This window comes from Crotalus tigris, unplaced genomic scaffold (assembly GCF_016545835.1).
Source record: "Crotalus tigris isolate CLP2741 ecotype Arizona unplaced genomic scaffold, ASM1654583v1 scf7180000019363.1367679, whole genome shotgun sequence".
Lineage (NCBI taxonomy): Eukaryota > Metazoa > Chordata > Lepidosauria > Squamata > Viperidae > Crotalus > Crotalus tigris.
In genome coordinates this window covers 459,678-485,630 of record NW_024097499.1, presented here as the reverse complement: position 1 = coordinate 485,630, position 25,953 = coordinate 459,678, and the positions used below count along the sequence as shown (strand labels likewise).

Sequence of the window (25,953 nt, the reverse complement as noted above, 5' to 3'; positions counted from 1 at the left end):
ACAATAATAAAATACTCTTAAGTAGTACAGGGAAGCTATTATAAAAAAAACATAAAAACAATAGTGCCCTTGAAGAGTGCAGGCCTTAAAAACAGAAAAATAGTTGGGAGAAGAGGATTGCTGAAAAGATTATCAACTTAGGTTTTAGCAAACCATACAAGTGAAGAGGAATTCTAATTTGATCTCAGAATGCTAAATACACTTTCTTAATGTTTAGGAAAGACCATTAAGAACTGTCAAAATTGCAGGCTAGTTGATCAAAAACATTCTGCAGGTAGCCACCACACTTGGGATTGGCAACTCAGGCATCCGTTGTGCTTACAATCTTACTTCAGCTTTCTTTTGCTTTAATTAATGACTGCAAAGGTTGTATATGTGAGAACTGATTGCCAAGTTACATTTTCACCATTGCGTAATTTCAAACAGTTGCTGTCCAAGGCAGTTGCTAAACTAGAATTGCCAGTGTAAGAAGGGAGTGAGAGACAACTTTTGTATTGTCTCCACGAAACCTTTATTAATATACCCATGAGTTCACTAACAGTAAAGCTAAACAGGGTCCTTGCTCGGTGACCATTCATTTAGTGACTTGTTTGAAGTTAGGGTTCAAATTAGGCACTGAAAAAAGTGACTTATGTCCGTTCCTCACACTTATGACTGTGGCCTCATAATTTTGATTTGGGCACTTGGCAACTATTGTGTATTTATCATGGTAGCATTGATTCACAGAGATGAAATTCTCATTTGCAACCTTGTCACCTAGCTTCCGACAAGCAAAGTCAATGAGGAAGTTGGTAGGAGGTCGCAAGTTGTGGTTATATGTTGTTTCGCTTAACAATCATGGCTCATTCACTTAATGACTATAGCCGGGACTGCCAAAACTGCTGTTGCTAAATGGTGGGGTCACATCATTTCACTTATCGGCCACTTTGCTTAGAGAAAGAGTTGCCAGTCCCAGTTAGGGTCATAAAGAGAGGATTACCTATACTAAATTACCTACCTTCCTGGTGGCTATGTAGACACAATCCTGTTGAGTTTCTGAGGCTAGAAGAGATTGACAGTGTGGTACCTGGTGACTCTCTCCCCTGTAGCTATTCCTTCAACCTCTATTAGCAGGAGGACTCAAAGGAAGATCAAGGATAAGCAGAGTATTTGAGCAAGAGCATTTGGGACCATCACAAGAGTTTAGCTCTTACAGTTATGTATTATGCTGTATTTAGTCTTTGATCTAGAGATGCAATCCAAAAAAGCAGGAACAGGTGACATTCAAATTGGTGAGGTCTATCCATATTTTCTATCCTTGTACAAAATAAGCAGTTATGATGTTGCAAAAGAATTTCATTCTTAGAATAATTTCACACATGACATTAGCCTATGAAACATTGAAATAATATTAGAACCTGGGCATATTGAGGGAAATTCACCACTGATAGAAGCCAAAGATATCTAACTGGAGAAATTAATTATGTTTATCAAATTCATATTGCATTAAGGTAATCCTCAGTCTATGTTTAGCCTCAGGTGAATTTTGTTGCATTTAGGGGGAATGTTCTTTCTGTTCTTAGCTCTATGACAGCGGTTCTCAACCTGTGGGTCGCGACCCCATTTGGGGTCAAACGACTATTTCACAGGGGTCGCCAAACAACGCGATCCACCATTTTTTTTCCTCAGCCGGCACAGGGGGCGCCGCCGCATATGCATGCCGTGCAGGGGTGGCGCATGTGGGGGGCGCCGCTGCATATGCATGCCGTGCAGGGGTGGCGCATGTGGGCGCCGCCGCGCAGGGGGCGCCGCGCATGGGGGCGCTGCCGCACATGCGCGCCGCCTCCTTATGACCAGGGTCGCCGGTATAAAAAGATTGAGAACCACTGCTCTATGAAGTGATCTTCAATGCTGGGAGACAGATAGCAAACTGAGCTATATTAGGAACTGCTTTTCCCAGTTAATGCATTTTTAAGACTCACTGGGAATTTAAAAGGCATCAAAATGTCTGGGATTGCTGGCTTGTTTTAAAAAGGCTGGAGCAGTTTGTGAGCAGCTTCTTCCTCATTTCATACCCTCACATCATTTTGCTTCCTTCTTCCATACTCCTGTTCTCTTCTCCCATCCTTTTTACAGTAATTCTCTACCCTTTACAGTAAATTTCCTCTCTTGGTGCCCAGCCTTTTTGTCCAAACATTAGAGCCCTACAGACAGGAGAAAAAAGAAATCTCCATCAGGCACAGAAATATCCATAAAGATTTTTTGGTAAGGGAATTTCATGACTGAAAATGCACCGTTTACATTCTGTTGTTACCTGATTAAGATTAAGATTTATGACCCTGACCCTACTCATTCTTATGATAGGGAGATAATCCTTACTTTGGGGTTTCTGAAAGATTACATATGATTAATGCAAAATAAACTCAACTCCTTTGTTAATTTTTGCTATATTAAAAAAGTATAGTATTATAACCTATTTGAATTGCAACTGTGAAAATTGAGGGAACTGGTATGATAAAGAACTGACAGTTTGATTATCTTCATTACATTTTATTGTAATATAAAAATAGTTACAAATTTTTTACTTTACAAAGTGCTGATCCCGCATATTCAAATGGATTTCCAAATATTTCTGATATTGGCAATATCCAAGTTCGCTTTTTATTAAAATTATACTGTTTATTCTAATATGTAGTACAGCATGCATTCTTTTAGAAATGTGGAACACATAGTCACCGATACGTAAGGCCAGTGTTTTTCAATCTTGGCAATTTTAAAATGTGTGGCATGCTGGCTGGGGAATTCTAGAAGTTGAAGTCCATACATCATAGAAGTTACCAAGGTTGAGAAACACTCTATAAGGCAATTTTTGGTGTCAATAATTCCGCTCTGTTTGTTTAAAACAGTGGTTCTCAACCTGTGGGTCGGGACCCCATTTGGGGTCGAACGACCATTTCACAGGGGTCGCCAAACAACGCAGTCCACCATTTTTTTCCCCTTTTCCTTAGCTGTGCTACTCCCTTTTATTCTATTGGCTTTTGAAAGCCAATAGAACAAACTCTCTTGAATAGAGTCTAATTCTATTGGCTTTCAAAAGCCAATAGGAATTGTCCAGGCTGTCTCTGCCCTGCTGAGCCCGCCAAAAGTCCCATTCTGCAAACGGTGCTGCACCAGTTGAGTAGTCCTCGACTTATGACCGGTTGAGTAGTCCTTGACTTACAACCGGTTGGGGGTCGCAGCATTAAAAAGGTTGAGAACCACTGGTTTAAAAATTCAAAATATGAAGGCTATTACAATGCAAATTCTTCTTACTCATTGTCTTCTGTAGAGATCAGTTTGCCAAGTTTTACATCTTCTACCATCACCCTTCTGAGCTTGGCTTCTCTGAAGCTGTTATCATAGAAAAGGGCTATGTAGATGTTTGGGATGGAGCTTATCATCTACAGTGCAGCAGTTCTCACCTAATATTGAAAAAACAACTCATTAGCCTTCATTTTGGAAGTTGCAATCCCAATTTACCTGAAAAGCAAGTCTGAGGAAGGCCACTGTTTCCTAAGGTCACTTTCACAATGGCTCACAGTTAACACTGCAACCAGCAGCAAATCAGGGTACAAAAGACAATTTTTGGCATAGAAAGTTGACAGGATTAACTGCTCTCTTTTCCTGTCCACAATAGCAGACTAGTCAGAGTAAGGACACTGACATGAAATATCTTTGATTTCTTTCAGAAACTAAGTAGCAATTTTCTGAGATGATGAATGCTTTAATTTATATTGCACATTTGAAGGCAAACTGATTTTGGAAATCAATTAAAAGTACTGAGAAAAGAGTACTTTTTAAAAAGGATCTGAGTTTGCTGCTGCAGTTTTGATCTTTTCTCCAAATGAGCTGCAATGATGATTCAAAAATCTGATTACCTTCCCTAAAGTCCAAGTACGTACCTCATGCCATACTGTCCAGAAATACATTTAGACAATCTTTTCAAAATGTAATCAGGGATGTGCTGAATACATTTTCTCAATATTGCCTAGAACAGTGGTTCTCAACCTGTGCGTCGGGACCCCATTTGGGGTCGAACGACCATTTCACGGGGGTCGCCAAACAAGGCTGTCTGCCATTTTTTCCCCCTTTTCTTTGGCCACACCCCTGGCACCCGGTGATGTATAAGTGGTTGGGGGTCACCACAACATGGGGAACTATATTATGGGGTCGCGGCATTAGAAAGGTTGAGAACCACTGGCCTAGAATAATGTTAAGTTCTATCTTTTATTGTGTGTAACATCCTCTATAATAGTTAAAGGGTCCTTCCAACAATGTAGCTAGTATTTATTGTTAAACTAAAAGTAGATGACATTTTTAGCTTCAATAATTTCTAAATAAAGTTATCTAGAGCAAAATTAAAATGCAATGAATCCTCTATATAAGCCTATGTTCAGTGTCCTTGGAAAAATGAAAGCCCTATAGATTTGGCATACAGCTGGCAGTACCACCGGGAGGGCTGGTTTAGGATTAATGATGTCACCTGACACTGTAAAAGGACAATCATGTACGAGAAGAGATGGCAGAACCTGGGGGTGGACTGAAAAAGGGGATCAGTCTAGAATCCCTTTATAGCCACAAGAGAACCAAGTCCAAGCCCCCACCCCACCTCTGAATGCTGTTGACCCTTATCTAACTCTTAGATGTTAGCTAAGAGGATTCCTATGAATAGGCTTTTAGCAATAGTTTAATTTAACCTCCACTATGGATCTGATCTTTTGTACCTGACGGATCAAAACATAAAACACACAAATTGGACTATTCTAAAGCACAGCATCGTCTCATGAAATGGAGGTTGACTGTTCCAATTATTTTCATTACTGTATAGTTTTTCTTAGGAAACTTATTGAAATCTAAGCACAAAATAAAGGAAATGCTCTTCCTCCTCCTAAAAATAAGTAGCTTATTGAAAATGTGTAGTAACTATCATCAATTCAGAAGAACTAGAATTTAATGCAACAGCTTCAGTTAGTAAACATTAAGGAAAATGAGATCAGAGAGAAGGCTTGCTCTTTGCCAAATATAGACAAAGCTGGCCATCTATTATCAATGAAAAAAATAATTTCATTTTCTTTCCTGCAACACTCTTGAATGTACATATGTTCAAATGGCATTCTTTGAGAATAAAAGTTTAGAGTAACACAACTTTAATTTACTTAAGTCTAGTATGCATTATATTTCCTTATAACCTGAACAAACTGTAATCACTCCAAGATAATATTTAATCCAAATAATGGAGATACTGCGTTAAGCCAATATCCATTTAAATGTGGTTGTGGAAAAACAATATTGATTGCCCTGTAACAATAATGTCTGAGATTGCTGCGATAGCAGAACTTTGTTTGTATGTAAAGAAAGAAGCTAGGTAGGGTAATAATTTAACTCCTATCCACCTGCTTTGCCTCGCCCCTCCCCCCTCCCTGGCCACATAGTCATAATTTTGAATTGCAGAATACACAGCTCTCCTCCAAGGCCAATGGAAAGCAACATCAAAGTGGAGAGAAAGTGAAGGGGAATCAACTGTGGAAGCAATTATTCAGCTTTCCAAGATAGGCAGAAGTTCCACAGTGCTACGGAATCAAGTTTGAACGACATTAAATAAGTATCAAGAGTTACAGCAATTATATTCAATGGAGTGCTTCCCTTTCTTCATAACTTTCTTCCAATATCTGAAATCTAATGGTTTATCTTGTACTTTTAAAGATTTTTCCATTAGTCAAAATCAATTAAAAATTGTTTCATGAAGCTGACGTGATATTTTTAGATCTTTCTCAAAATTGTCAAGGAATACAGTACAAATCACCATAGTGGCACCATGTGAACATAGATACTTCTAAAATTAAAGTCTTTGCAACTGTCCTCATTTATTCAGAAAAATTCTAACAATATTAATAAAGCAATACATAGTGTGTTGAAGATCTGGGGGAGAATAGGAAAGTTACGTTTTCTTCTTTGCAAATTATTGTTATACGCTTTCTTTACATCGCTGATCTCTGTCCGGCTTCATCAGATTTAGGACTTCTCTTCCTAGCAGCTGCATCACTGTTGAACTCCAGATCTGGACTATGACAGTCATCATCACTGAGCCCTTCTCCAATCCGTTCATGGGTTTGGAAAATGTATTCGAGTGGGCGCTTCCAATGGGGCCTTGTAGCCATCCACAAAATTACAGCTCCATAGGCAACAATTAGGACACCGAGAACATTGACAAAAATAGCTTCTTCTGGAGAACTGCTATAGGAAGGATTTTCCTTTCTGGGAAAAACAAGTTAAAATTAAGGGAACCATTAACAATAGTAAATTAGTTAAGTGTTGTTGTTAAACAAAAAACAAACTAGTAACATCCAAGCAAATACTTACAGAGTAAAAAAAAGTTTTTCTGTAATTCCCATTAGGGCTGTGGCAATCACTGATCCAAAGAGGAGAAGTCCTGAATAAACGTGTATCGGCATAACAATTGTCCGAAGGGAAGTGGAGGCAATGGGAAGCAGGAAAACCAGAAGGCCTAGAACAAGCTAATATGTAGATAACGTTTAGTAAACGACAACGATATGCATTATTTCAAAATCAAACACGAAGATAAATCTTTATGAGGCGGTGCCAAATTTGATTCCTAAATTATTTCCTGAAATCTTTTGAAATCTCATGGCATATTTTATACCACTCATCACACGTGTGTGCCTCTGGGCGGTTTACACATAAAACAGTAAAATGATATAAAAGCAATGGTTAAAAGTAAGCTAAAACCGAATCACAATGAAGATAAAAGAGACAACTGTGAAGTTGAAAGCCAAAGGGGGAACCTTCAGCCCACCAGCCACTCCCAGAATTGCTAGCTCTCTTGGACCCCCAGCTGGCAGAGCCAGGTCTTTATGCTCTTCTGGAAGGCCAGGAGCCCTTTGGCTGAACTAAACAGATAAGAGTAGAGGCTATTTTCTTATTATTATTATTAAACAGTATCTTAATATTTCTTTTATCTTGTTTTATTTATCTTAATACAGTAAATGTTTATTTAGTGTTAAATTAATATTTATCTGTCAATAGTTTTCCCCACTAATTTTAACCATCTTGAATTAGTACTCTAGCCAGGAAGAAAAGCCATTTTTAGCTAAAATCGTTTTTGGCCCATTCTTGAAAATGTGAATTCTCAGACTGAATAGGAGCTCGACACTAAGGCATTAGGAACAGATCCACAGACTGGATAAAGGAGTACATTTTTATATTCCCAGTCAATCCCCCTGGCACGCAGTATAGATAAACAGATATAAATTGCATAGCCTGGGTGTACAAACACTTTTATTTTTATATGTTTGGGCTGCAAAATCTTGTATCTTATGAGCAATAGAATCAGAATAGAAACTCCCTAAAAATACTGCCATTAAATACTGCCTTGTTGGGCCACAATCCTGAAACTTGGAGTAGCTACCAGTGCCAAATCTACTGCCACCTTTTAAAAATGTGTGCTTTGTACTACAATAAACAATTAGTTGCTTATTGGGGCAAGCTGCTCAGGACTACAATCATCCTTTCGTATCCTATCCTCTTCTCTAAGTGGATTTAGAGAAGAAGTAAGTAAGGATGTTTTGGATATCCAAATTCTATTGAACTACACTCCTCATTATTATGGAGCTCTTCTAGAGGGCAATGGCTTCCCCCAACTTATATATAAATTTTTATGCTAAATGATATACATTACTATTAAAAACAAGAAAGTCTGAACATATTTCTAGGATACTCTGTAAAATTTATACAAAAAACTCTATAGTCAAAGGTGGTAAAATGAAACTCTTCTGAATATAGAAAGAGCAGCATTCTCAATAATTTAATAAACGCTGGAGAACCAAAAAGTTCCTTACTAAAAGTACCGGTACTCTAAGGAAAAAATAGAAAGACTATTTTCAGAGACTACTGAATCCACAAAACAATGTGTATAATATTGTCTTTTAAAATCTACCTCTTATGAGAAAGATCCTCTTACAGTACTATACTGACAGTTCCTTGGCAAATAATTTGATTTTCTCATTTTTTTTAAAGGAACTAAACCAGTCCCTTTACATTTAAGTGTTAATTTACAATCTGCAAAATATTGGCAATCTAGTTTTTTTAATTGTAATTGCAAAATGTTTATTAAGAAAGTATTTTTTTTTGTTCCTGAACAGATTTCTGCAGCAGAATGCAAACTGCTTAAAGGTAATATATCTTATATCTCTTTTGTTTACAAAAGATACTGCAGGATCCAATCTGGGTTGGTCACCAGGACCAAGGTTTTATCTTCCGAGCTTTCGGACACGTGCTTAAGCACATCCTCAGGGAACTTCTCTCTAGAGGCTCCAGCATGAGTTCAAAAGCTCGGAAAACAAAACTTTTGGTCCCAATGACCGAGCCAGATTGGATCTTGCAACATTATCCTGGGACATGTATATTTGCCTTCATTTGACAAAGGTTAATTTATCAAGTTGTAAGATTTATGTCTAAGAACTGCAAAATACAAAATTCCTAGTTAAAAGTAATGTATATATAGTACATTTTTAGTAAAGTTAAAATAATCTTATTCTATTGTTAAGTATAGTTTATAAATGACATCTAACCTGCAGAGCATAAAGAATTACAGCAGTCAATCCAATCCAGCTGTGCAGACTGTACATGTTAGGAATCTTCTTAGCATTATGGAAATCAAAAACAGCCACCAGGGAAATAATAGCAAGCGTCAGAGCAACAGTATGTAACCCGGCATGGATTAATTTCATCAAAAATTTGCTGCATTTCCAGGTCCATGGTAACCTATATACAATAATTGCTGGAATTGGGAAATAAGGAAGAATTCCGAAGGTTAAAACAATAATAACTTTATTAGGAATGTTAAAACTGTTCTTATATTATACTAATGACATATGACACTTTTGAGAATTTTCTTCAACAAATAGATCATGCTTTCTCATTTTACTGATTATCCCTTTTCTGAGGGAAGGAATTCAGATTAATTGGAAGCTAAAATATTGACACTCCCACTTTTTAAAATGATCTTGTTTTAGAAGAAAAAGGCACAGGCAGAGTGATAAAGTTCTCTACCTAAGATTTTGGAGACTGATTGGCAAGATTAGATTAGATAGATGGCCTGACTCAACACCTTGAACAAAACAAAAAAAATTTCTGCTTTTTGAGTTAAAATTCCTGGTTTAGTGTGCTCCTTCTAAACCAGATTCGACCGATAAAAGTTGGTTCTTGCTTATATATTCTGGGATGACTTACAAATCCTGAATTGTTGGGAATCTCCAGTTGTGACAATTTACTAAACTGTTTAGGTGAAATTAGCTACTGTATGTGCACACTGAAAATCAGACAGCACATCAATCTTTCATAAAAAAAAACAAGGAACTCTGTTAAAAAGAAGAGCTGGTAATGACCTTAAAACAGCAGAAACAGGCATTTTCTCTCTGCGTGATAAACTCACTGGACTATCCATAGTTAGTAAATGGCTACATTCTAGTAGTGAATAGGACCAGAGGAATCTTGGGGGACTTTAGGGGAGATATAAATGGCTTAAGCTTCTGCAAATAGGTTCCTTAAGACAACATTGCAAAATATGCAGAAAAGAAAATCTGAGTTTACCCACTGAGAGGAGGGTTCTGGGGGAGGGAGCTGCAGAATGGATCCTGATGAATCACTGTTATTCTTTCACTAAAATTTACGGGGGTGGGGTGGAGTTACCTTTTTACTCCACTTTATTATTTTTATAAATAACTCAAGGTGGCAAATATACCTAATATTCTTTCCTCTTATTTTCCCCACAACAATCCTGTTAGGTGAACTGAGCTGAGAGTGACTGAATGAAGGTATATTTCATGAAGCCCATATGTCACAGAATGACCCAAGTACATTATTGTATTTATCTTCTAATTAGGCCAGTAAAAAAATTAAGGAGAATTTAGCAGCAGTGCATAATACATTAGTCATTATATATGAATTGATAAATATTAACATTTAAGATAAGCTTCTTGGTAACAAAAAGAAAGGAGCAAAGGAAAAATTTGGTTTTAAATATAGTTTGTATTTTGCTACCTAATCATAGTTTGACAAATCAGCCATTTGCCTTTTATTAGCACCACTGTAATAAGTATTATGTAAAGAAGCATAATACAACTTACAGCCATCCATTTAGCAACTGCCTGAAATTACAATGACACTGAAAAAAATGACTTACAACTGTCTTCACTCTTAAGACTGTCATGGCACCACTGTGATCACATGATCAGAATTCAGGTGCTTGGAAACTTGCAAGTATTTACGATAGTTGCAGCACCCCAGAATCATGTGATTGCTTTTTGCAACCTTCCCAGAAAAGCAAAATCAATGGGGGAAGCCAGATTTGCTTAATGCCATGTAATTCACTTAACAACTGCAGTGATTTGCTTAACAACCATGGCAAAAAAAATTGTAAAATCGGGCATGATTCACTTAAGAACTGTGTTTCTTAGTAATAAAAAATCTGATGCCAATCGTGGTTAAGTCCAGGACTACCTGTACAATTTACTTTTGTTTTTACTCTGGTATGTACTCCTTATATCCGTGGTATCGAACCTATGGCACGCGTGACACAGGTGGCGCACAGAGCCCTCTCTGTGGGCACGCGGGCCATCGCCCAGTACTAGGCCTTCAGCTGGGTTTTATAAAACCTTTTCGCTTTAGGCCTTCGCTGCCATGTGCAAAAAAAAAAAAAAAGGTTCAATCAATCAATCAATTTCAACTTCTCACGGAAAAAAAAGATCTCACAAAGTTGTAATTGATTGGTTGAATGTTTTAGTCCCATCCAGTCTGCTATTACACCACAGCCTCGCCCAGCCAATGGGCCATGCCCAGCCAATGGGCCACACCCACCCAATGGGCCAAGCCCACCTGGCGCCCGACGATACATAAGTGGTTTTTGGGTTGCAGTTTGGGCACTCGGTCTCTGAAATGCTTGTAAGCATTCATAAAATACATTATTACGTAATTCTGCCCCATGTGTCCTCCAACATTCAATAACGTTCAATAACGTTTGAACATTTAGACTATCCTTTTTTTAGCATGATCTCACCAAGATATATTCAGATTACCGTAACAAAAGTTGACACTAATAGAAGTGTCACAAGTTTTCCTAAATAGTAGCACCTTGTCTGAACTGGAAATAAACTGTTAGTCATTTTTTTCCATTCTCTTGTTTTTTTACAACTCAGGAGTCTCTATCTTTATAATCATGGTATGCACTTTCCCTTCTGTTAACCTGTGCAAATAGCTTCCAATATATAAGCATGGTACAAGTGATCCTCGACTTACAAAGTTCATTTATTAACCGTCCAATGTTACAACAGCACTGAAAAAAAGTGACTTATGATTATTTTCACACTTGCAGCATCCCCATGGTCATGTGATCAAAATTAAGACAATTGTCAACTGTCTCATATTTAGGACTGTTGCAGTGTCCCAGTGTGATCCCCTTTTCTGACCTTCTTATAAGCAAAGTCAATGGGGAAGCCAGATTCACTCAACAACTGTGTTATTAACTTAACTGCAATGATTCACTTAACAACTGTGGCAAGAAAAGTTGTAAAATGGGGCAAATTCACTTAACAAATGTTTCACTTAGCAACAGAAATGTTGGGCTCAATTATGGTCATAAGTCGAGGACTACTTGTACTATGTTTAGTATTTAACTATATATTTACAGTAATCCAGTGTATAGTGTGATAGTGTTATAAACTCAATCCACTTCTGTCAACTCACAATAAGTTTATTCTTATATGGAATTATAGTGAATTTATTTGTTTTTTAAACAAATCTGGGTGGTGTATAAAAACAAATAGAAACCAAGACAAAAAAAAAAAATCTTCAGTATCACAGTAATCACCCATTTGAAACCAAGGATTAAACACACTTGCCAAATTATTTACATCACCACAGGCTTGTAATAGTTTGCAAGTTTTTCCATCCACATTGTTTTACTGGCATGCATAATGACCAGATAAAATATTAGGAGCAACATACTGGATATAGACATTGCTTATGTAATAATGGGGAAAACAAAATAAATAGGTTGAATAGGAAAAAAAAAATCCCTTAAGAATGTTAACTATTGCCAGCCTATCTGCTTAAAGCGCCATTCTAACCTCAATGAATGAATGTGTGTGCATGTGTGTGTGTTTGTATAGAAAGAGAAATAAAGAGAACTAATAAGATCAGGCAATGATGGGGTGGGACACATCCTGTGACTATATTTGAGAACATGTTGTCGACATTTTTCATAAGTAGCTGCCATGGTGACATTGCCACTGGCAACCCTATTTACCAGAAAGCAAATTGTTATATCATTTCTTTCTTCCCCTTTATCCTGAGAATGCACACTACTTCTTTTTACTTCTAATTTCATACAAAAAGGATACATATCACATTTCTTTTCTAAAAATATGATTTCCAAAGGCATTCTTGTAAATGAATATAAGGGGGTCATTGCGCAGCATGTCAGGAGAATCAATTCAGATCTGGCTGTGAGCATGACCAGTTGCCAATGGACAAGGTATAACACTTCCAATGCCTGGTGCATTGCACACAGTAGTTTAAAAGATTTAGCAGTCACGCCTTCTAACAGGTGAATGATAAATTGCACACTTATCTCTCCATGAACAGAAATGTATCAATTAAAATTAAGCAGACAACTTTTCTTTTGGTTTGCTTTTACTTTTTAAAATCTTTTTCTTCTTCTTCTGGACACTGAAGATCTAACAACTTCCATCTTGTAGAATAAATTTACAAGCCCAAATCTGATTTCCTATACTCCCTTATCAGGAATTATAAACCCCATATAGTATCACTACTGTACACTGTATGTGTATTCATTTCTAAGTTTTTTTTTCCTACTAGAGATTTTCTACCATTAAGACTTCTTTCTTTTTACCATTCATACTACTTTACCAAGTGTTTAATCTCTAGCTGGGTTTCCCCCCCCCCATTATTAAATCTATTTTAAATAACACAAAATCTAGCATTTGAACAGCGCAAGATGATTATTATTTATAAGGTATTCTATCAGCTGATTCCTGCTAAAATTATTGTAAACTTTCATGAACTAGAATCAAGATGATCAAAGATATATTAAGCCAATCCTGTAGAAACTGAGTAAGTGTAGTCATCAGAACACAATGGGATTTTTCAGTCCAAATTAGACACACTTGTAGCAATCTTCCCTCACCCCACCCTTATTTACAACTAGTTCTGAACTAGCATTTTCAACAATCCCAAAAAACTTCGAGTTGTGACGTTTGTGTTTTTCAAGTTAGATAAGGAAGGCGTCAGTGAAACAGTCGCCACAGAGAATTAACGGTTCCAAAGACATTCCTTTTAAAAACGCAGAGTCACTGAGGGGAAAAAAAAATAGAAGGCCTGAACACCCCACGCCCTTGCTCTAGACGAGATATAATATGGGTAAACAGAAGAGGACCCAAGCCGAGGAGAAGAATAAGCACGTCGCGGCAGTCCGCTTTCGAATTGGCTAGCAATTTTGCAACACCACAACCCCAATTGCAACTTCGCAGCTCAGAATTACTTCCTACATTGGAGGCAGAGGCTTGCTTTCTAGCTAGAACGCGCCAAAAGGCACCGTCCACGGTGGAGCGGGGAGCCTTTTCTCAGAATCAAGGAGGCGGAAGGGCAGGTGAGGAGGAGGGGGGGGGAAGTGAGGCGGAAGGACAGGTCCGCGAAGGCAGGAGAATACCAGGAATTCTTTCCAGGTTTTCCCTTATCCTGGGAAAGGTCCAACTCCACGACCAGCGACGAGAAAGCTGCTCATCAACTTGCCACCTCAGCCCTTGTAAGCGCTGGCTTGCAAACCTTTTGAGGTTGCTGGCTTGCCACAAAACTGCCTTTTGAGGTTGCAGTGTCAATCTGGGACGGGAAAGCTGACGACGTCTGTCGGTCTGCCAGAAGCCAGCCCCAACGGGACAGAAGGGACCCATGTGCTGTGGAAGTTCGCTTCTACGTGTGCTGTCGCGTTTGCAGGGGGAAAAAAAAGCCCACTAGCCTATTCTCGTGATCTCATCCCCGGCCCCGATCTCTCTCGGCTGCCACCGCCCCCCCCCGCCTCCTTACGCACCGATCCCTTGGATGAACACGAAGCCCGTGATGATGAGGACCGGGTGCCAATTGAACTCGGCCAAGTCTCCGTTCCAGGCGAGCCCTTCGCGGTAGTGGAGAACCCAGACCAGGGCGAAGACGACGGAGAGGAAGCCGAGCAGCAGCGCGGACGCGAAGAACGCCAGAAAGAGCTTGAAGCCCTCCATCTCCCTCCACACCACGACGTAACTGCAGGGGATCCAAACAAATTCGAGAGCGGGGCGGAGACGGGAGACGGACGGCTCGGCGTGTCGCGGCTTCCTCTTCTTTCGTCCCCTGGAGGGAAAGAAAGGGGTGTGAGAGAAAGCGCGGATTCCCTCCCCTCTTGGACCGGCCTGGAGAATCACGAGAAGGGGGCAGGGACGTTCAAGGCCCGGTCCGCTGCTTCTTTCGGCGCCTCCTTTTCTCCTCGGACCCGAAATAAACTGAAGTCAAAAGTTTGCGCTCCTAAATGCTTTTCCTTTAAGAATAATTAGGGCTTTTTTGCTCGTTTGTTTGTTTCGGAGGCTGCCTGCGCGAATATTGGTAGCCTGAAAGCAGCAACAGCTGCGTTAAGATCAAGCCTATTGAGTAAGTAAGCCCAAGGGGCGGTGAAGGAGGCTTATTTTGGGTGCTGTTTGGATTTCGGCTTCAAAGACCCACCGATCTCCTCCCCCCCATAGGGAACTCTCGGTGACTGGATTCCCCCGTATCCTGTGAGAGTTGTAGATTGTCAGTGCCAAAAGACTGTATTTGCATTCATTTTAAAGTTCTTCTAAGCTACCATATTTATTTTTTGCACTAGATGCAGCATGAAAGTTATGGGGCCTACTGGTGATATTATACTGTTTTTCCTTGTGCTATCTACCTTCTGATGCAGACTCATCAGCCTTTCCTGTGATGCTATTTCTGCCCTTATATTCTTCTGGCATATAGCCAGAATACCTCCTTGTAAGTATTCGGTATAGGATTAGGGCCCAAACTTGGCCCTCTTCACTGTGCACGTATGTACAAATATACATACCATACTGTTCCCTTTTGGGGTGAACATTAGTATTCCGAACACAGAAAAAGAGTTAAATAATAAGCCTAAGAATAAAGAGCTTGAAATTAAAAAACATGAAAAGGAAAAATCTGGTTTACACCAGCAGAGCTTGCTATACTTTTTAAAGCCTTTGTATCCTTGTTTCCTTCTCATTCATACATTATATTTTACTCTTTAATCTTAGCACTTTTTTCCTTTGTAAGTATCTCATCAATCCCAGCCATTATTTCAATTTTCTACTTCATCTCAGCCTGCCCCATTCTCATTCACTCCTCACTTATCTGACCAAATTAATTTAGCATACTATATGCCTTTTCTACTAATCTCTTAACTTTTATATTCAATTCACCTACATTCCACATTAATTCATTTTTACAGCTTATTTTAACAGATACACACCTGTAATCCAACCCTGTGCATTCAACTTAGTTTTTTTCTTTCTCTTCATATAAGCCATCTCTTCATATAACAAAGAGGCAGCAGTACACCCTTTTACAGAGTCATTTTTGTTCACTTGACAAACATTCTTTGCAACAGACTATAAAGTACCTCTTTTTATGATCATTTGAACTATCCTTAAAAATGTTTTATTTTCTTTCAGTCTTTAGTCAATATTAATATACATTTTAACCAGCTTGCTGTAGCTCGGGTGTCAAACTCAGTTTCATTGAGGGCCGCATCAGCATTGCAGTTGCCCTTGGGGGCTGGGTGGGTGAGGCCAGAGTGGGTGCAGCTAATGGGTGGGCATGGATGGAGTGTGCGTGGCCAGCTCTACATCATTCGTGTCAAGGGTGCCTGTGGGGCCTGGGCAGGAGTGGGACAGATCTGAGGGTCTCTGGCAGAAGGGGGTGGGACCGGGGCAAGCGCCAAGGCATGGTCCATTTCTTCATTCCTCACAAAGGGTGACACCTCCCCAGCATGCACCTAGGGGGCGGGGCCGACGCGGCAGGGGCTGGTTCCTCACGGCCTTGTGGAGCTAAGACTGAATGCGTTTCAGCATAGATGGCCATCACAAAATTGTACATTGGCTCCTGGCTGGCCTGGGTCAGGGCCAAGGCAGTGGGGGCCATTCCCTCACTGTTTCCAGGATGGCTTCACGAGCCACATGAAACCACTTTGTGGGCTGCATCTGGCCCCCGGGCATTGTGTTTGACATGTCTGCTCTAGCTGTTTGCTATTTATATATAATTTGCAATTGTTCACGCCATTTTTCCTATCAGGCACAACCATCTTGGTCTTTGATACATTAATATCAGATTCATACCCCTTGCTGTAGTATACAGTCCAATATCTGCTTGAAATCACTTTGATGCTTAATCAGCATAGCATCTGTGCACAAATTCCTGTCCAAACCAAACATACCTTTGGCCTCACCACAAGCATTTCTCCATAAATTATAAACAAGGGAATATGAATATTTGAGGGGCTGTCACAGAGAGGAGGGGGACAACTTATTTTCCAGAATACCTGAAGGCCAGACAAGGAACAGTGGATGGAAACTGATCAAGGAGAGAATCAACCTAGAACTAAGAAATTTCCTAACAGTGATGAGAACAATTAACCAGTGGAAAGGCTTTCCTTCAGAAGTTGTGGATGCCCCATCACTGGAATCTTTTAAAAAAAGACTGGACCACCACTTGTCAGTAATAGTATAGGGCTGGGGTCCCCAACCCCTGGTCTGTGGGGACCTCTGGTATAGGGTCTCCTGCTTCAGCAGGGGGTTGGACTAGATCAGAGGTCTCCAACCTTTTGGGCACCAGGGATCGATTCGGTAGAGAAAGTTTTTTTTGCAGACCAGAGGTGTGGTTTTGCATGCTGCCTGCATCTTGTGAATGGAGCTTTGCTTGTCATGTGCAGTCCGGTTGCTGGCATGCTTCGGCCCGGTATTGATCCATGGACCGGGGGTTGGGGACCCCTGAACTAGATTATCTACAAGGCCCCTTCCAGCTCCACATTATTCTGTAAACATCATGCTTGACGTATTCCATGCACAATGTTGAATTACTTGCTAAGCAAACCCCTTTGCCTACATTTTTCAGACTTTGCTCTTTGATACCTTTCTGTCAGACACTTTTCTGAGCACATTAAGAAGCTGATTCCCCTATACTGTTTTTGCATTTATGCTTGTTACCTTTTCCATTTAGAAAAATTCCTCAAAGTCATTATTCCAAGCATCAGGTACAAATGCAATCTTCACACACTGAATAAGTCATATTGCCACTTTGTAAGCCAACCACATATGTATTTTGTCATTTCTCAAGGCATATAACTTTTACCCTTTTCAATATTTTTATAGCAATTATAATTGGTTTTTCATTAATGTTTTATTGGATACTAGCGTTTATAGTATTCATTTCAATGCCATTTTTTAAATCTTTAATTTTTTTTACAAATTTTTAAAAGAATACCTTCCAACATTTCCTCATTCCAGTTTCATTCCAAATTATATCCTCACTTTCATTTTTAATTTCAGTCACTCTGCAGGAAGCTCTTTTGTATAACCATTTCATCTATTTCCAAAACATTTATTTCTACCTACATTGTTTTCTCTCTTTTAATCTCAAGTCTTTGTTCTGTTTAAATATATTGTTTGCAACCATATTTATTAGATTTCTGTCTGTCATCCTAATTTTTTGCAGCAATCATTCTTTTTATTTTATTTCAGTCATTCTACCAAAAATCCTTTTTCAAATTTTCCATTAGTGCAACTCAAAAACACTTCTTGGCATTCTATAACATTGTTTTCATTCTGTTCCAAACAGTTTCCGTGTCCTTTTTTTGTCTACATTCCACTCATTCTTTTGTGATAGTAATTTGCCTTCTAATACCTTTTATAGTTTCACACTTTTCTCCTGCCGTTCTACTTTCACTCTCATTTCTTTCCAACCATTTCTCTCTTTTTCACTCTTAACCCTACCAGAAACTGGTCTGTTTTACTCTGAGAATCTATCATCCCTTTCTATCCATCACTAATTCTTTTTTCTTATTAAATCAGTTGTGTTTTCAACTGCATATTCATCCCTTTAGTGTCTGTGTATATGCTTAAAGTGATAAGTGAAAGGAGTGCTTTTTCTAAGCAGATATTCACAAAACAATCACTATTGTCCCTCATTCTTGGATCCCCAAATATCTGTCAATTTTTCTGTATTCTTTCGTTCCCATCCGTTTATTTGTCATTTATGTCAGAATAATTTTAGCTGTTTACAAAAAGTAAACAAAGTATAGGTTTTAGATTAATTCATATCATCTGTGTTTATATGACAAACTGAACCAAAGAATAACCACATCTTAGCTAAACTGTTATGTGAATCCAACCTATATAATGGAAACACTTCTGATTTGTTCAACTTCCAAGAATTGAATCAAGCAAATCATGGTGTTATTTCACTTGAGAATGTGAGTTTGTGTGAATCCTGCCAAAGAAAAGCCTAGGTGAGTGATGGCGAACCTTTTAGAGACTGGGTGCCCAAAACCCACCCCTGCTCTGCTCTGCCCCCTCCAACCGTCCCCCACTCCGTCCCCGCCCACCCACAGGGCCACTCACCACCTCCATAACCCACCGCAGATCGCCCAGGTGGCCCAGCAGTGCCATGGTGGCCACACCCTCTGCCCACGCCCCCCAGCATCAACTACGCACGATGGGTCATGAGGGCAGAGTCTTGTCCCCACTGCCTGGCTACCATGACGTTGGCTATGCTGCTTCATGGGGCCATGCTCGGAGAATCTCCTCAAGGTGGGCTGCTGGTGAGGGGGCCGTGGGGGGGGAGGCAGGACTGGGGCAATGGTGCACGTGCCCAAAGAGAAGGCTCTGAGTGCCGTCACTGGCACACTTGCCATAGGTTCACCACCACTGGCCTAGATGTTTAGTAAGGTATTTAGGGTTGAATCAGTGGATATAGATGAGATGCTGAGTTTCATCCATCTAAGCCTCTACAAAAAGACAGAAACATTTAGTGCAACATCTTTTTTTTCCTCTTTTGATTTTTTTTGCAGAAAAAAATTAGATACATGCTAATGATAGTTTCACTCCTATCTCCCCCCCCCCCCAGAAAGTTGGAGTTCTGTTGTGAGAACAAAATGGCTGCAATCTACCTCCCTACTTAACTATAAGGTTGGAATTCTATTGTGAGAACATAAGTGCTGCAACCCACCTCCCTACCTAAATATAAGAGGAAAGCTTTAAAATGGCAAAATGGAGAAGATGGCAACCATGACCAGGAGGGTCTTTGCACAGGTTCGTCTTGTGCATTACATGTCCCCTTTCCTCAACCAGAAGACCCTTCAGACAGTCACTCATGTTCTGATCAACTCACAATTGGATTATTGCAGTGTTTTTATCCAGGGCTGCCAAGACCAAAAGTTACAGTTTGTCCAAAATGCAGCAGCAAGAGCAGTAGCAGACACTTCTTATGCCAATGTGTCATTACTGCTATGTGAGCTGTATTGGCTGCCATTTGGCTTCTGGTGCAATTCAAGATACTAATTGTTATCTATAAAACCCTTTGTGATCTAGGGCCTGTTATCTGAAGGACTGCCTATCTCTGTTTCTCTCCACCAGGTACGTTCAGGTAGAGTGAGTGTGCTTTAGGTCCCTTCAATTAAACATCATTTTGGGGACCAATGAATTGTGCCTTTTGTATTGTTGAGAGAGGGAACCATATCCCTCAGCGATATCTATAGCACCCACTCTCGGGATTCCAGGAGCCCTCTGGATGTGTTCCAGGCCTGTGGATAGTATATTAGTTTTTATTCTTAAGGTTGTTTTTAAACTGGGCTGATAGTTAAAAGCATAAAATAAAAATCTCTTTTAACTTTATAATAGTCATCCAGACTTTTGGGAGTGAAAGAGATAGTTAAAAATTAAAATATATATACAAATTTAAGTGCGTAATGTATATGACTTCATAAAATTATTATGAGTAGCACAAGATATTTAAGGAGGTTGAAGAATATTTTAGTTTAAAACTTCAAATATGCATGACATTAAATTTAGAGGCCCGTCAAAAAGTCCGGTTGCATCATTAGAGTGAAAAAGAAATAAGCCCCTAATAAAAAACAAGGTAGTCCTTCAGAACATGGAAAGGTAAATCTAGCAAAAAATAAGAGCAGAAGTAAGACTGATGTTAATAGAGGTGGAAACTTTTAAAGGAGAGATTGTAGAACATTGAAAGAGAGAGACTTAACCAATTTCAGACAACCTCAGACTCTGATTCTCACCCCAAACCAGGAGTTTGCACTCATCTTTTTTTTACCTCAACTTTCTTAGGATGTATCTTTCTCCATCCCTTCTTTTCAAATTAGCTTTCTCCATTTAATATAATTTGTGATTGCTGGATATGATTGCGCAGGAAAGAAACCTAACTATATTCACAGATTAGTGAAAAATACAAGTCCCAAAGTGAAAATTAAACAAAACATCCCTTTTAATAGAATGGTAAAAAAATATGTCAGCCAAAAGTTAGGCCTTCACTGAAAGCATAGACATTCTAAGCTGTCCAAACCTTTATCTTGAAATAAATTAAAAGGCAACTGTTAATCAGTCAGCAATAGAAAAAAAGTTGCAAAACTGTAATGAAAAAATGTAAACATAAATTATGCGTACTTACATTACTAGCACGATACAAACACTATATGGTTTAGGCTTGCTCCGTAGACAGGATTACAGTTAAATGTATTTCCAACAGAGAACACAGCTGTTGCCATTTCATTAAAACATGGCTTCCAACCAGTTTTTAACTTCAAAGAGTGGCTTAGGCAGTAGTATTAACAAGAGTTCTCTTACAAAATCAACAAAAAGATTAACACCTTCTGTTGGATCTAAGTTTCAGGATTCAGTACAGTTCTTAAGAGGTACAAAATTGGATCCTGGAACCATATTGTCTATTTCTATTCCCTGAATGAGGACAAAGTGATTTCAGGATCCAACCAGATTCTGCTTCACTAGGAATTGCTTTGGATTCTGGAATGTATTTTTTTTTCTACTGCTATATCTATGGACCCTCAATGGAAGTGAAAGTTGGATTTTAAAAAAGCAGCATAGGAAGATTATCAGTGCTTTGAACTTTGGTATTGGAGAATACTCCTGAGCATTCTGTGAACAGCCAAGAAAACAAACTGATTGAGCAAATTAACCCCTAATTTTTACTCAAGGCACAAATTCCAATACACTATATGAAGACCCACTCTCTGGAAAAGGCTATAATGCTAGGAAACATAGAAGGAAAGAGAAGAGGACAAGGTGGATAGACTCAACCACAGAGGGGATGAGTACATTGTTGGGGGACGTGAAAGAAAAGGTTAATGATAGATCATCATGGAGAATCTGTGTGGTCCTATCTATGTGGCCATTAAGAGTTGAAAATGATTTGATGTCACATATTCACTATCTCAGTGCCTTAAAAATAACTTGGGACTTTGGTTTCTTCTTGTTTAGTCCTCTAATTAGAGTGATTTCTACAAATACAATTTTTGCAAGTCAATTGCAAGACCTTTTATAGCAGTGGTTCTCAACCTTTCTAAAGCCGTGACCCCATAATACAGTTCCCCATGTTGTGGTGACCCCCAAGTGGGTGTGGCCACCAATAAGAGGGAGTAGGACATCTAGGGAAAAGGGAAAAAAATGGCGGACAGCGTGGTTTGGCGACCCCCGTGAAATGGTCGTTCGACCCCAAATGGGGTCCCGACCCACAGGTTGAGAACCACTGTTTTATAGTATTACATTTTACGTAACTTTGTTTCATTATTCTATTGAAGTATATTTGGTCTTATACGTTTTGCAAATAATTTCTATTTTCCACTCTCTCCAGACCAATTTTCTTCCTCTTGTTTTCTGCATAGCAGAATAATATAATTTGTGGTGATATTCAGAACGATAATAATGTTTTTTACTTAATAGCAAGTAAGCAATGTTTTGAGTTAAAAAAAATCGATATGTCTGTGAACAAGGATTTTATGGTATGAGGAAAGCCAGGGATTCTGATTTGTTCAAAACAAAACAAAGATTACTAAAACAAACCATGGCTTTTCTCCAGGAGGAATATGAAGTGTTTCTGGTTTACATAAGATAGAAACCATTTATAGTTTGTTTAGTTACAGATTACTTGTTCACAGATAAGCAGAGGCTGCTTATATTAGCATTTCCTCAACATCATGATTTAGCAAGGTGGTTGAGGATCACATTATCTCTTCCTCTGTATGTAGGGGTCCAATCAAGCCCCAATTAATGATAGAAGTGAAATAAAGCTCATGTTAATCTTGATGCAAATTTTTAGTACCAAAGGGGACATTACAAGGCAGGTTTTATGCTAAGGAAGTTATGCATGCCAACATGTAACATCAAAAGTATTGATAAATTTAGGAATCTAACTTATCTCCAGTGCTTTTTTTGTAAAAAAAAAAAAAAGATGCCGGAACTCACACACATCATGCAACCCACCTTGCAGGTTGTATGACGTGTGTCATATAAAAAAGGTGCCGGAACTCTGTTCTGGGTGTTCTGTGAGAAAAAAAGCCCTGCTTATCTCTAACTACTTTTTCCCCTGGCTGAATTCTTTGCTAAGGTCTTTAATGCAGCTACAGCCAAAATGCTGGAACATTCAGAAACAATTCTAACTCCCACTTTAATTATATATAAATTAGGAAGACTGACCCTTTCCTAGTAGAAAGTTACAAGGAAGTGAAAGTGGGATCAAATCTCCAGGGACCTTAGAGTCAATGAACTCAATATTTAGATGTAAATTGGCTCCCTTTTCCAGGTATTAATTTGACTTTGACATTAATTTTTTTATCCCAGTTTAGATTTTGTCTTTAGGAGCCTTTCCTTACAATCTTTCGCAAGCAGAGCCTCTTTAATTTTCTTTATTGGGTAAAGCACATGACATGTGGTCATTAGTTTTCTAGTTTTCCAACTAAGGCAGTGGTTCTCAACCTGTGGGTCGGGACCCCATTTGGGGTCGAACGACCATTTCATGGGGGTCGCCAAACAATGCAGTCCGCCATTTTTCCCCCCTTTTCCTTAGCTGTGCTACTCCCTTTTATTCTATTGGCTTTTGAAAGCCAATAGAATATACTCTCTTTAATAGAGTCTAATTCTATTGGCTTTCGAAAGCCAATAGGAATTGTCCAGGCTGTCTCTGCCCTGCTGAGCCCACCAAAAGTCCCATTCTGCAAACAGTGCTGCACCAGTTGAGTAGTCCTTGACTTATGACCGGTTGGGGGTCGCGGCATTAAAAAGGTTGAGAACTACTGAACTAAGGGTATCCATTTCAGCTTGGGTCCAATTAATTATCCCTTTGGTATATCTAATTAGAGGGACTGCACAGTTATTTAATGTTCTATCAGGATTTCACCATTGTAGTGAATAAAGAGGATGCCCTTGGAGGCCAAAGGGCTTATCAACCACTAAGGCAATGATCAGATTGAATCCAGACCAGGGGTCTTTAAACTTGGCCCTTTTATGACTTGTGGACTTTAACTCCTCAGCCAGAGTGCCTGGCTGAGGAATTCTGGGAGTTGAAGTCCAGAAGGCATAAAAGGGCCAAGTTTGAAGACCTCTGGTCCAGACCACGAAAGTACTTTGCACAAACATCTCAGGCAGCCTCCTTCCAATTCTCATGAAGATAAAAGACAAGAGAGAAGAAAGCACATCCAGACTTGCAAAATTCTGTTCCTATAGCTGTTCTAATAAAAGTAGCTTTAGTTCTGCAGTCTTTCTTTCTTCTTTTGCTTTGCTGACAACCAGGGCTTTTTTTCTCATAGAACGCCCAGAACGGAGTTCCGGCACCTTTTTTTGGATGGAACCTTGTGTCGCGCCCGGCAAGGCCTGGGTAGGCAAGGTGGGTTGTATGATGTGTGTGAGTTTTGGCACCTTTTTTTTTTTTTTTTTTTTAGAAAAAACTGCTGACAACTATTAGGTATTAATAATTTTTGGACTTACGTAATAAGCAAACTTGTTGTCTTTTTAATTTAGTCATGGAATAATACATGTTCCAAGCATTGGTGGGTTTCTTTTTCATTAGTTGAAGCCCATTTTTCTCAACAACTTTGCGTATATTGCTAATATAAGGCATTTTTCTAGGGTAATAAACTAATTTTCCTATTAGTTTTATTGTTGCTGTTGACAGTACATTCTGATTGTTAGAGTAAAGTTTAACCTTCTCATAAAGTCAATTTCTAAATTCCTTTTTCTACATCCTGAATAGAATATTATGTTCTATCCCTAAACAGATATTTAACGAGGAAACAAAATCTCCTCTGCTTTGGCTATCTATTTTTAAACTGTTTGTGGAGTTTTTCTGTAAATAATTAAACATAATTTATTTTCTTGGTCCTTTCCCAAACTGAAGTATAGTTTTTCTCCCCAGAGATCATATTGAAGCTTTTGGTATTTCTTTGTTTCTCTCATATTACTTAACTGTTGAGCATAATGAATAATTTAAAAATATGATTTTCAAATTACTTCTCATTTGCATTGGCTGAGACAGATAGGAAGGCAAATGTAGCCAAGTCACACAGCCAGAGGCATGTATAGCTTGACGTATAGCAATGAATTTCCAAAATGTAAAATGTAGGCTTCTGATTCCAAAAGGGTATGATTATGCAGTAAGAACCACAAAATGCATCGAGCAGAGTCGCAGGATAGATTATTCCACAACTGACTCCTCTGCCACCGGCATGTTTAAATAGTTATTTTGAGTTGATAAAAATAATAAATTAGCATAGCATTACACATTTTTTATTCTTCTATTCATTAGCAATTCTCCTTCATTTTAAGATGAGCAGGTTATAATAAAGGTGCTCCGTATAGATTTCATTCTGATCTTTCTAGTTATTAGAAGAGAAAGAGGAAGAAAGCCAGTTGGTCTAGTCGTTAAGGCACTAGGCTAAAAGCCAGCTGACTAAGTTCTAGTCCTGCTTTAGGCATGAATTGCTTTAGGCTGGGTGACATTAGGCCAGTTATACTCTCTCAACCCACTCACCTCACAAGGCTGTTGTTGACCGGAAAATAGGAAGAGGAAGGAGTATTAGGTATGTTTGCCATTCTTGAGTTATTTATAAAAATCCAAAAGGCAGGGTAAAGTTTAAATAATTTATAAATCTATAAGTAGAAAGTCGTATTTTTCTATTTGAAAATTAAATTAAATTAAATTCAATAGTTATTGTAGTATCACTACCAATACCATTTTGTGATGTATCTACTATACTAAACCAATATGTAATGACTAAGTTTGCACAATTTTTTGTATAAAGCAAATCATAGGAGTATAACTATTAAGAAATATTTATTTTCAGTACCAGAATGCCAGGATATTAAAATGAATGAGAATGTTTTACGTGTTCTAACATAAATGAACATCTTTCAGTAAAACACTGACAGTAGGGCGGAAATCAAACATAATTAATTTTCAGGAACATTTTTCAGAAGTGATTTTTTTTTTCTTTTAAAAGGAAAGAAGCTAAAAACCGGAAATTCCCAAAACAAGATACCTGGGAATGGACAGACATAATATTGGCAAAATCATGCAGCAGGAGGATGAACAGCCAATTTATTAAGTCTTTACTCCAATCTATTTCTGCATAACTGTAAAATAGCAAACCCCCTCGTCCCAAGGCATTTAGTAGTGGACTGCTGCACACAGTATTACTTCTAAAGAGAATCCCATTTGACAATCTTCTTCAGATGACTGGCAAGTGATCAGTTATCTGCTGACAGAAGAACTAAAGTGAGTTCCCCCTCTGCCAGTTAGAAGAAATACAACCCTGTCAGTTAG

At 38.8% G+C, this 25,953-nt stretch overlaps 1 protein-coding gene and 1 long non-coding RNA gene across 8 annotated transcripts in view; one reads left to right on the top strand and one right to left on the bottom strand.

Moving 5' to 3' along the window:
- Positions 1-25,953, top strand: part of LOC120316330 — a 66,888-nt gene that overhangs the window by 28,269 nt on the left and 12,666 nt on the right. For 3 of the 6 annotated variants that reach the window (XR_005558924.1, XR_005558922.1, XR_005558923.1), the window contains exon 2: positions 8,178-8,208. This is a non-coding gene — a long non-coding RNA (uncharacterized LOC120316330). Of the gene's footprint in view, positions 1-8,177; positions 8,209-23,941; positions 24,019-24,042; positions 25,906-25,953 lie in introns of those variants that run through there. The other 3 variants (XR_005558925.1, XR_005558927.1, XR_005558926.1) reach the window with 2 other exon arrangements.
- On the bottom strand, positions 5,858-14,667 carry LOC120316329 (cytochrome b reductase 1). 2 transcript variants are annotated; one of them, XM_039361793.1, is made up of 4 exons: positions 14,141-14,667; positions 8,607-8,815; positions 6,379-6,533; positions 5,858-6,273 (listed from the first exon to the last, which is right to left on the bottom strand). In XM_039361793.1, the coding sequence occupies exons 1-4, from the start codon at positions 14,325-14,327 to the stop codon at positions 5,997-5,999; spliced, it is 828 nt and encodes a 275-aa protein (XP_039217727.1). In that variant the 5' UTR covers positions 14,328-14,667; the 3' UTR covers positions 5,858-5,996. The 2 variants fall into 2 exon arrangements, with proteins under 2 accessions (XP_039217727.1, XP_039217726.1); XM_039361792.1 differs by lacking the exon at positions 14,141-14,667 and adding an exon at positions 13,763-14,104.

Excerpts from the sequence above, each read along its gene's own strand:
- LOC120316329 (XM_039361792.1), bottom strand. The coding sequence starts at position 14,003 with ATGGGTCCCTTCTGTCCCGTTGGGGCTGGCTTCTGGCAGACCGACAGA. Across the intron at positions 6,534-8,606 it reads TAATTCTTTATGCTCTGCAG|CTTGTTCTAGGCCTTCTGGT; the intron begins GTTAGATGTCAT and ends TCTACATATTAG. Across the intron at positions 6,274-6,378 it reads GAAAAACTTTTTTTTACTCT|AAAGGAAAATCCTTCCTATA; the intron begins GTAAGTATTTGC and ends TGTTTTTCCCAG.